Below are 12,220 nucleotides of genomic sequence, written 5' to 3'. Positions count from 1 at the left end.
ACAGCGGGGGTTGTTAGCACCATTTGTTCTGTGCAAACATCCTAAATGAAATGTTTGCTTGGTTTGTTTTTTTTTTTTTTGTTTTCTTCCACTGATGCTCCATCAAGCATTTCCAAACAGCAGGGAAACAGATTTAGTTTGAGGGTGATGTCAGTGGACTTGTGAGAAGTTGTTGGCATAATTTATGGTATGTTTTCAACTCGAAACTTTGTTCCTTCTTAATTTTGAATCACATTTCAAACACTTATAAACACAAAACACGCTGGGATACATTCGTCACAGATTATTATTACCAGCAGATTCAAGGTTCTTCCTTCATGGTTCACATCCCTCCTGTGTCTGTATGCATGACTCACCCAGCTAAATTGCTGAGTCTGCTTATTATCCAGTATTAATAACCCAGGTCAAGCACAGTGCTCCCCAGCTGAGCTTTGTTCTGGTTCTCCTCTGAGGAAACCACCATTCTGGAGTTCATCACAGAGCCGCTCCAGCTGATAGCAGAAAGCCAAAGGTGACCAACTCAGCAGTCCTCATCCAGCTCCAGCCTGATGATGAGAAGCAGGCTCCGCCAAGGACGGGACGACATCACACACACACAAAAGCGGGAGACGCATCCTACCCTCATTAGTCCTAGAAAACCGCACCGTCTGGGAGAGGTGGGCATGCTGAGTAAGGGAACACATGACAACCTCTGAGAAAAGTATGGATGGATGAACACAACAGATGAGGGGAAAACAGAAAGAAGTTTTCGAGAGAGAAAGGTCAAGTCCACATTGTGGTTAGCCGATTTATGAGGCTAACACACACAGATGGAACGGCCATTGCCTTTTCTGCAGTGTGCTCCACATCAACTTTGAAGACGAGGTTCACAACCATACAGCGTTTGGTTCCCTGACTTCAAAGTCTCCTAGTGAATAACCATTTTGTTAATGTGGTGTGCTATGAGGTTTAATTCCTGCTTATAAATGGCATTATATTAGTGGAAATAGTCTGCAGGCTCATTTCTTTTCCACGTGCTTGGGAGCGAGACATTTGGTAAAGTTGGAGTGTGTAAGTGGCTTTTGTTAGCTAGAATGTTATAAGAGCCACCAGAAGCATTAAGGGAGTGGTAAAAGTGGCACCAGAACCCGAAGCCTTATTTATATGTTCAATAAAGGAGAGTGTAAACAGAGGTCTTAATAAAGCTGAGTTCTGGCCGTGATCAACTCCCTTTATGCTCCAGTGTACACAAGGAGAGCTTGTGCCATTTATATTGCCTCAATAAAGTAAATGCTAGGTGGGGGGATTGTATGTCTGTGTACGTGGAAATGTGACTGTGTGTGTTTGTTCGTGTGTGGGTGAGTGAAATGTGATACAGAACTATCACCGAACAGTAATAAATTTGGCTTTCCCTAGCAGCCTTGTTAAGAAAAAATAACACAATCGATTATGTACTCTACAACCATTGTTTTGCTGTTTTACACACTGGCTGGTTGTATGTGAACAGTGGTGCAGCATGTTCACACAAAGTATTAAATAGGTGATTTGCAGGGTAAAAGGCAATCTAGGCATCTAAACTGGACTAAATCTGATTGAAAACGTTTTTTTAGACCTAGGCAAGCTGTTCCCAACCTGTGCAGTGGGACTTCCCAAGGGGTCGCAAAATAAATCTGAGTTGTTGAGATTACTTACAAGATAGGAAAGAAGAAGAAAAAAACACTGTTGCTACAAAACCATGTTTAGTTTTTCTGACTTTCTTAAAATATTTGCTTCTTTCTTATTAAATTCTGGAGAGTTTGACATACTCAGGGCTAAAAACGACTAGAATTAAACGATCTGAAAAAGGAACGTCTTTGGCTGAACTCTTCACAGCTAACAGACATATGCATCTTGTGATGAGGGACCAGGCATTGCTTGGTCGTTAAGGGTCATAAGACGAAAGGTTAGAGCTCTAGGTCAGTGATTGCCTTTTTGGCTTGTGACCCCTTAAAATAAAATCTACTTGCTGGCCTTCATCACGGGTTTCTTATGTCTGTGGGCTATGAGCAGGTCAACAAAGAGTAACTTTCCGCTGTTTTATTTGAATATTTTAAAGGTCTGAAGAGGCTAAATGATCCAGTAATTCATAAGAAAATGTAGATTAGAAGAATATCAAAAAGACTGACTGTAATCTACAGTCATGCTAGCGGCTCTTTGAATCTTTGAGAGTCCTTAGGCACAGCAGTGCTTTGAATTAAATGCTAACTTGCACACAAAGACAATGCTAATATGTTGTATAATGTTTACCATATTCACACAATTAGTTTAGTGTGTTAGCATGCTAAAATTTGCAGATTAGCACAAAGTATAAAGTACAGCTGAGGTTGGTAGGAATGTCATTAGTTTGCAAGTATTTGGTTACAAACAAAACTATTTGGACAGATTGAAATTTTGACCTGATTATGGTGCTATATGATAATCATAGCATCAGAGGATAATCAGAGGATAAGTGATTACAATTCAGCCAGAGGGGGACGTGAATGTCTGTACCACATTGCATGAGAAAAATGTTACGGGGTCTTGAAAGTCCACAGTAATGTAAAACTGGGCTAAATTTGCTTAAAAAAATGAAAGATTTCTATACATCTTGGTAATATATAACATTACCAAGTACCATATTTCATTCATTCAACTAAATATGTGGCCAATTTTGACCTCAACATCCAGCTGTCTTTTGACCTGAAACTCACCAAATCAGTATGTACTGGGACAGTTTACAGTTCCTCATGGTATTTTACAGTAAATCATTTTCCTGGTTTTATCAGCTTTCCCAAATTAACTTATTCCACCAACCTACAAGCTGTTGGTCCCAGGGAACATATGACCTTCCAAAATGCTTCTGGGCTCTCAAGACATCCTTTCTTAGTGCCCTTTTACAGTTACAGCCCCTTTCCCCCCCGCCTTCCTCTGTTCCACCAAAACAAATCAACAACTGTTCGGCTTTATTAAACCCCAGAGCCTGCTTTCTTGCAACCAACCACAACACACCCCTTGACAGGCATCCATGAAATAATGTATTCATAACAATCTTTGCTTTTCTAACACAAATGGCATGCTGTTCTTTTCATCTGCTCTCTTGATGAGGCCGTGCCCCCCACATGTGCACAGGTCCTCACTGAGATGGGATACAGGCTACACATACAGTACGTGCACACATCAGTAAAATAGCACTCCTAATCACAGTCACCGTTGTCTGATGACTGGCGGAAAGGCACACAAGGACACACTCCAAAGTCACTTTGACAGCAATTCTCTGTAATCTTGAAAATACGTCAGATTGAAAATGAAAAACATCGCCTTTGGCAGCTTGGAGGAGATTCTTTGACATTCAAAATCTCTCGAATGGTACAACAATAAATGCAGAGGGGACACACTTGAGATGATTCCAGCATTGTTTGACATGGGTGGACAATGTTTAGTTACTATTCAAACCTCAAGAAGGAAATGGGCTTAAAATGAGAGCATGTGGAATTAATTAGGGCAGAGTGATGAGTTTAAATTGGACTGTTTCAAAGCTGAGACAACAAAGACAAAAAAGGTATAAAAAAAAAGAGTTTTTCCAAAGTTCCATATGGAAATGTGTTCTTGATAAAGCAAATCTAATAAAATGATCACAACACATCACTTTTTCTGCATCAAGAGCGTGCATTATGTTTTTTTTTTAATCCATATTTGGTGGATGCCTTTAATCAGAGTACTGACTGGATTGGGAACTCAATCCAGCAAAGTTTCTGAGCCAAAATTTGGTCCTGACATCAGCTCATGGGCGGAAAACTTGGTTAATGTTCATGGCTATTGTTCATTTAATAATGGTTGATTGAAAGGCATATCACGAACTCAGTTTACCCCCAATCAGAGTGGGTAAATTATGATAATTCAAACAGAATGGTGATTGGGAACAGCATGATGAATGATACATTGTGAAAAAGACCCATCAAGCAAACAATCTTTCATAAATGACCTTGGAGACAAAAGCAATGAACTTCTGCGACTTCTCTTATCTCTTTCTGTCCTTCATTATCCTCTCTACGACTATGACAAATTATTGTCATTATTGACTGATCTATCAATTACTGTGTTAATTAATCGTTAAATCTTTCTTTCTATAACACGTCAAAAAATTGTGAAAAATGTCAATCTCAAGTTCCAAGGGCCCAAGGTGACGTCTTTGAATCGCTTGTTTGACCAAATCCCGAACATATTAATTCACAATATTAATGCTGAAACAATAAGTCAGTTAATCATCAACTCTTTTGATCATTTTTTAATCATTTATTGTGGAAAATGCCAAACAATTTGCTTCTTCGCTTTTTTTTTTTTAAATCATTGTAAAAAAAAAAAGAAAAAAAGAAAGATTAATATCCTTGAGACTGTTGGTCGAACAAAACAAGCAATTTAAAGACACAACCTTGGGCTCTGGAAACATATGATGAGTATTCATCACTATTCTCTGACTTTGTAACTCGCATCTCTAAATGATACAAAACACAGAAGAGCAACAAATTCTCAGAGAACGAGGATGTTCTGTTCATCACCTTATCGACTAATCTTCACCTTGCTCCCTGTAATCTGTTACCTGAGCCCCAACGCAGGGTTCACAGGGATTACAGAGCAGTGAAAAGTGCCTGGTAATCTTGGCTTGACTCCACACTAAACATCTGATGCAGTTGGGGGACATTATGTCAACACCCTCAGGGTTGTATTAGGAAATATAGAAACCTGTAGGTGACATCATGGTAATTGGAGTCCACACAAACTGGAAAGAAGGTCTCCTTAAATCAAATCTAATAAAGTAGCAGTGTGTCAAAAGTCAAGGCAATGAGAGTTGTTAATGGTTGGATTTATTGCTGGATGATTTTTTTTTAGAGTATATTTAAGGTCATAATCGAGCCGTTTAACACTGGGCTCCCTCTACTGGTAAATAGCTCTTTGTGTTCCCTCTCTCTCTCTCATTCTGTCTCTGTCTCTCTATCCCCACCTTGTATACTGAACTCATTTACTGTCAGACTAGCTGGATGTCAGCACATAATTACTCAATGGGAAATAGATGGTCCTGCAGCAAAAATTCCCCTTGGCTCAGCAGGCGGTTAATGTTGTCCGAGAAACCGGTGCTGTTACGCCCCTGGCGGGTGACACCGTTAAGCCCCCTTGCTGCGATGACTGCGCTTGCTGCCTGGCATGGAGCCTGTGTGCCTTAGCAACAAAGGTCAAAGTTGGAGAGCTTCTGGAGGAGTGCTGTGCGAAAGTCTGTTAATATGGTCCCTATGATGGATTTCATTTACAGCGCCCTGGTACCCCTTTCTGTCATGGGAAGCACATGTCTGGCAGACATTCAAAAGACAAAAAAAACAAAAAAAAAACCCTGAAAAAACAAAACCTAAAACCGCAGCAGAAGACAGAGAGAAAAGGAGGCGCAAGCAGCTGCTATATCATCATAGATCCACATGTTATTGTACAGTATGCAGTGGCAACCATGTCATTACCTCAGCGGAGGCAGTGTCTTGAAAGGTCACATAGCTTATGGATTATAACAACAAAGAATCAATGTTTGATGAAACTGAAATAGCTCTGGAACACCAACAAAAAAACATTTGCTTTCTCTGGTTTTGCAAATGTGAGGATTTGCTGATTTTCTTTATATCATTGTTAATAAAAAATATATGTTTGGGGTTTTTTGACTGTTGGTCAGACAAAACAAACAATGTGAAGACATCAGCTTGAGCTCAAAAAATAAAAGCCCTAGCTTTTAACACTCTTGGATTGCTCAGAGTTCAACTTGAAAATTTTGTCTATGTAGATATTTGATGTGCTGCTTGCTCTGCCTCACTTAAAAATACATCACAAGTCCGCCAGGGAAACATGGCAGCAGCAGAACAACTTCGTTTGCGCCAATTTGTTAGAAACTCACCCAGGTAGGAGGTGATCTGTCTTGTTCCTGTTAACACATCTGCCTATGACGAAAAATACTGCAGCTCATTCCTTCTCGTTGCAGAAAAGGGAGGTGAAATCTGGGCGGATGCTGTATGCCAGGCTGGAAGATGGATTATCTGGAGCTGAGACATATTATTCAGTGGTTTAAATCTCAGTGGAAGTCTATGACAGCACCTTCATATGGAAAATAAAATCTAAACCTGGGGAATGTTTCCATTAGTAACTACAGTGTTTCTAGTGACTTAAGTGTCTACAGTATGTTGGAATTGCAACTGATTACTATTCTGTTAAAATGCCACATGCACTTTACTGTTTTTACTGTCTACCAAAAGCTGCCAAATTTAGCTCTGGCATTATTATTAAAAATCTTGCAAACAAGATGAATAAATTAACACTGACAATGTGAATAGTGCAATTTGAGTTTCATGTAAAGTAAAGATGTGTGACACAACATGATATCTGCTAAGACATATTTGAGGTTTATCACATTGGATCGCAATCAAAGAAGTTCTTGGAAGTAACAGTTCCTGCAGATCATTCATTTCAAAAAAAGCCTACAGCAGCTTCACATATCTTGGAACTAAAATAACAAAAAAGCAGATGATCTCTACGGGTTAACTGGTGGAAGAAAAATTGATCAACTAATGGAAAATATAGAATTCTGGAAAACTCTCCATATCTCCATGGTCGGGAGAATCAATCAAAGCTATCCCATCTTTCATCCCTCTTTCTCATTTTAAACAGCAAGACTTAATCATTGTGCCCTTCATACGGAGCTACAAAACTGCACGAATCACCAGAAAACACCTAATTAAGCCAAAAGACAAGGGCGGTTTCAGCCTGCCACACTTTAAAGCTTACTACTGGGCAGCTCACTTAAACATTATAATGTGGTGGAAAAAGGGCCCAGTCAATGATTCAAGTGACTGCTCAGTTTGTCTATCATTAGAGCGGACTCTTTGTAATAAGACCTCTCTTCTTGCCCTTCTTAACGGCCCTACCAAAACAATTACATTACAATAATAGTTTTATTGTCTTATTAAGAATACACGTAAAATCTGGAAGCAAATCAACACATAAAAACACCAAATACCTACATCAATAGTCCAATATGTGAAAATCATGCATTTGTCCCTGGCTTAAATTTGGAATCTTAAGGGTAGCAAAGATATAAGCGTTGAAAGATATAAATGTTGTTTGAGCAGCTACAGAGAGAATATAACATCCCAGCCTCGAATTTCTTCAGGTTCTTGCAAATTTGAGATTATGTGAAGAAAAATATATCTTATTTGTATGTTCCCATAAATTGAAAGCAACTTAGTAAGGGGGCGGTCTCTTACTTATCTCAAAATATACAAAGACATATCAATGTTAACACAAGTGCAAATGAGCAGAATTGAGAGGCTAAGTGGAGAGAAGAGACACACAATGAGACTTGGGAGAAAAGCCTTGAAAGTGTGCATAAATGTTTAATTAACTCTAGACACAAAGTCAAGTTACACAAGATTTTCCCTGGTGTGTCCTCTCTCTGTAAACGATGTAAAGAGGCAGACGGGTCATTGACACATTCTATTTAGACATGTCGGAAACTGTTTACTTATTGGAAGAGTGTATTTGAATGTTTCTCTAAAGCCTTTGGGAAGAACTAGTCGCTGTCCTAAGTGCCACGAGTGTGTTACCTATGGCAAACAACGTACTATGCACTACACACCAACATATGATATGTTGATAAGAGAGTTGTTGCATCTCTATGTCTCTCTCGCTCTCTTTCTCTCTCCCCCTCCCTCCTTCTCTCTCTCTCTCAGTCAACCCAACCAGTCAAGGCAGATGGCCGCCCACCTTGAGCCCGGTTTTGCTCGAGGTTTCTTCCCGTTAAAGGGGAGTTTTTCCTTGCCGCCGTCGCCAATTGCTTGTTCATGGAGGAATGATGGGTCTCTGTAAATTAAAGAGTATGGTCTTGACCTGCAATATAAATACAATTGACTTGACATGACTTGATTGTTTGTTTTTTATTGAAATCCTGAGATAAAGGTTTAAAAAATAGACTTGAAAGTGCATTAGGTAAAGTTTTTATATTAATAATGGATGAAATGACTACATGTTATGTGAATTACTGCAAGTCACTCGTAGTTATGAACCCATATAAAGTTACAGTACCACCTACCTCTGCAGTTCCCCTCTGCTCTACAAAGCGTTTTAGCATCTACTGTTTTCTTGTAGTTCTGACTCATCACTCTCATCAGCTTTGTTTTCAGCAGCAGGTTTCAGACAAAAAGCTGATAAACCCACTGTACACTACTTGCCCAGTACCAGACAGACGCAGTTAGCGACTAGCTAGTGAACATAGTGGAACATTTAGAAGCTAAAGAGCCAAATATATCCCTAATGAGTTGGTGGAGACTGCACCAGAGGTAGGAGAAGAGTGCATATTGGACATAGATTCATCAGAAGGAGACAGAGAAATGACACAATGGCCATAATCACTTTAAAGTCTAATTCCCCTGACGAAGTAAATCAACATATTGTCAAATCAGCAACATTAAAGCTCCACTAATCACTTTTCTTTAATTAACAAGTAATGGATCAAATGACAATGTGCGATGCAAAAGGTGTAGTGACAAAGCCACACAGAACTATCACCCAGCTCTGCAGTTCTCCTCCGCTCTTCTGAGCTTTTTATTCACTGTCAGTTCATTCTTTGGATTTTATGACACATTAACTGTATGGTTCAGTCTCACAGCTCTCATCAACACCATTTCCAGTAACCGATGCAGCTGTTTTCAGGAAAGACGCTCTGATGAACCTACTGAATACAACTTTCCCAGAACCAAATGGCAGACAGACAAAATTAACAACTAGCTAACTTCGAGCAAACTAAGGTCTAACGGAGGCTGCTTACAAGATTCATGTTTCCCTCAGGAGTTGGTTAGAGACCAGAGAGGAGTCACAAAGAGAGTGAATATTGGACTTTGTCAGGTGGCCAGAAAAGTAACTCCAAATGAATGCCAGTGTTGCTCCATGTCTACTAGATTTGTTCATAGGCATCTGTTTGCTAACAGTTATTGTGGTCTTCATCCCCTGAATGGCCAGAAAAATGCTCCACTTAAAAGCACTGCAAAACGGCTGACCAGAACAGGCTTGGAACCTTCCCAAGATTTTTTGTGAAACACTGATGGGGTGGAACAACTTACCCAGATAGAATTGACACTGACTTGAGATATCTAAGCCAACTGGGCCCTCTGAACAGACGAGAGAGAAGACGCACAGGGAGAAACGTGCTGAGCTCAACTCTGACCTGTCTGGGTGTGAAAGTCCAATGAGAAAGTCCAGAGCCAGCATCAAGTTTCCGCTGGTGTGTTAAACTTTTGTTGGGGGGGGGGGTCAAATGAGTCCAAAGCAGCTTCGAAGAAATTAATGCAACACATGTAGGGTCAGGCTGCTTTTGCACAGTCCAGCTATTTTCCCCCCTCCTCTATTAATATCCCCACTGTGGAAAAGCAACTGGTTGATCAATCTGTCTTGATGCACAACCACACATCAGCCAGCTCTTCTTACCAGCCTCCTGGGTCTCAAATACCATGAACAACTCATCTGGAAGATCTGAATTTATCCATACTGAAAAGATACTAAATGCCTCTGACTTGAGATGGGTCACATTATGGTGATAATATCTCTCTGGGGGAGGACACTGTTTGCTAAAGGAATGTTTTACTACAGTCCAAAAATATATTCTCAGCTCAACTTTCATTTGTCTGAGCGTGCAGCACGCAAGCTGCATGCAGCGCTCGAGGCAAAGAGTCATGTTGGCTGAAGCAGTACAGCAGACTAGTAAATACTGGCTGACACTAAGTGTGTCAACCATTGGAGGAAATCATTCACAAATGATCCCTGGGTAGGACAGAAACATGCACAAGATAGACAAGGAGTGGAAAACTGACAGGAAAGGTCAAGGGACAGTGTCATGAAATATGTATGCAAACATGACATTGCACAGAGCTGATCTGCTCCATCTTTTTTTTTTTTTAGCAGCCTTGTATTCCTGACAGCAGTCACAAAAGTGCACAGTCTGGAGACAGAGTAGAGGCTCATAAAAGGGAGCTCTAATGACTACCACTCATTATCCATTAAACTTGAAGTAAGGCTGCAACTAATTATTTTCATTAATAGAACAATCATTTTGTCTATAAATTGTCCAAAAAATGTGAAAAATGCCACTCACAAGCTCTGATAGCCCAAGGTTGTCCATGTAACATATTAAATGTTCAAATTTTCAATTAGAAATGATATAAAACAGAGAAAATTTGTCACATTTCAGAAGATGAAAAAAAACTTTCCATCCATTCCAAAGTTGATCAATCAACTAATGATTTCAGCACTAAAATGAAGTCAGGCGCAACGCGGCATTTCACAGCATTTATTAATTTTTTGCCTCTTAAATTTAACCCTGTCTCTTGTGGGTGTTAACAAGCACTTCACACTGCTCCCTCCATTTATTTAGCTCAATCAGTCTGAATCCCCCCTAAGCAGGTAAATATCCCGTCGATGCAAATCTGTTCAAGCTTTCACAGCCACACACAAAACTGAACTGGTGATGATTTCTGACGAGTCTGAAGTCGAACCCATGGGAAAGACGCATCAAGGCCAACTTGAACTGTTGATGAATAAATGAACAACTTCCTCGTGCTTCAATCCCAGTTTTACACATTTGCCCTTGCTGGTAATTAATTCCCTGGATTCCACAGCGTGTGTCATGACTGGCAGGGTGTTTAGATGTAAAAGTTCTCTGTAGGCACCAACACAGCTCCTCCACTCACCACTGTTTCCAATAATGTGTGTGTGTGTGTGTATCCTTGTTTAATCTCACCTAGGGCATGGAGCACTGGTGACTGAGATGTCATGAGCCATAGCCCAAAGGATTGCAATCTCAGTATGAGACACACACACACACACAAGTATAGAAACAAACACACTCTGACATTACATTTGAACATTTCCCCGGAGCTGAGGAGCAGCTCTTTTTCATTAGTTGCTGGGTTGTCATAAACATAATAAACATAGAACAATATACAGGTTTAAAAAAAAAAAAACCTACTTGACTGCTGATGTTCAAACTAACAATGTGACTTTTATTTGATGTTTGCCACCAAAGTAACTCTGGATTTCATCCATAATTGAAAAAAATTGGAAGTATGTCTGAAGTGCCTTAAAAAAACTGTAAGTAAGTATGTTTAAAGCACAGCGAAATGCCTCAAGTGCTACCACTGATTACCAAAGAGAGTTTCAACATCATCAATTATACAGAGTCTCCTCTCCTCTGAGGTACACACTGGCTGGACTGCGAGCTAAAATTTGATGTTCTGCTATTCACAAAGATGTATTTGAGATAATGAGTGAGAGGCATTACTGTAGAAAGCCTCTTTACACTGGAGTTGTTTCATTGTGCACCAAACATGTGTGACAGATCTGTTATTCTAGTGTACTTACAAAAGCTTTCATAAAACATGATGTACCAAAAACAGCCGGAAGAATGTGAAGAACAGAATAAAATAGAGTAGACACAATGCACAATGACAGATGCGCACACGTGAAAATGATGTCATTATTTTATATTTGACATTCATCCAGTGATTAAAAAAATAGAAAACTATTAAACTACTTTTGCACATGGATCCTTAATATAAGAGGAAAAGCAAAAATACATTTGACATCTTGACCTCTTCTTCACCTCTTACCTTCAGCAGATGTGGAGAGCACATTGTCACAGACGGATATAGAGACAGATAAAGCCTGAAGTGCTGTCAAAATAACAAACTTCAGACTCCGGCTCCCAGGGTTCATGATGCCCGGCTGAAGCTTGGACGCACTGGCCGACTGTTTCACTGCAGCGCAAACATCATACAATCACAGTCCGACAACAGCTGATGTGCAAGAGCCCCCACCCCCCCACCACCCCCCAAAAATAAAACGACTTCCTGAAATATGATCAAGTATATGAGCGGAGCTTTAGGAAATCCCGAGGACAGCTGATTCAACTCCGTGCACTCCCTCATTCAGAGATGTCCAAGCCAAAAAAAGCTGCCTCGCGTAAAAAAAACAAAAAAAAAAACAAAAGTGAGAAATATTGAGGGATATTAAGAGCGAGCGATGAAAACATTGACAAATACACAAGCTGCATCTGTCTCGGTCGCCCACTGGAATGACATCAATTCCAGGGCAATTACTGGCGAGAAGTGTTGTCTTATGAGTGGGGACCATGTGCTTCAATGAAGCG

At 40.0% G+C, this 12,220-nt stretch overlaps 1 protein-coding gene across 2 annotated transcripts in view; it reads right to left on the bottom strand.

Moving 5' to 3' along the window:
• Positions 1-11,896, bottom strand: part of LOC121887617 (disintegrin and metalloproteinase domain-containing protein 12) — a 77,130-nt gene extending 65,234 nt beyond the window's left edge. For both annotated transcript variants that reach the window (XR_006093006.1, XM_042398534.1), the window contains exon 1: positions 11,682-11,896. Coding sequence is in view for 1 of the 2 variants with exons in the window: in XM_042398534.1 (XP_042254468.1) it covers positions 11,682-11,787 (106 nt within the window). In the remaining variant the exon portion in view is untranslated. The remainder of the gene's footprint in view (positions 1-11,681) is intronic.
• Positions 11,897-12,220: the final 324 nt, after the last annotated feature.

Source organism: Thunnus maccoyii, chromosome 20 (assembly GCF_910596095.1).
Source record: "Thunnus maccoyii chromosome 20, fThuMac1.1, whole genome shotgun sequence".
Classification (NCBI taxonomy): domain Eukaryota; kingdom Metazoa; phylum Chordata; class Actinopteri; order Scombriformes; family Scombridae; genus Thunnus; species Thunnus maccoyii.
The sequence above is the reverse complement of the archived record's forward strand: the minus strand, read 5'-3'. Positions and strand labels throughout refer to the sequence as shown.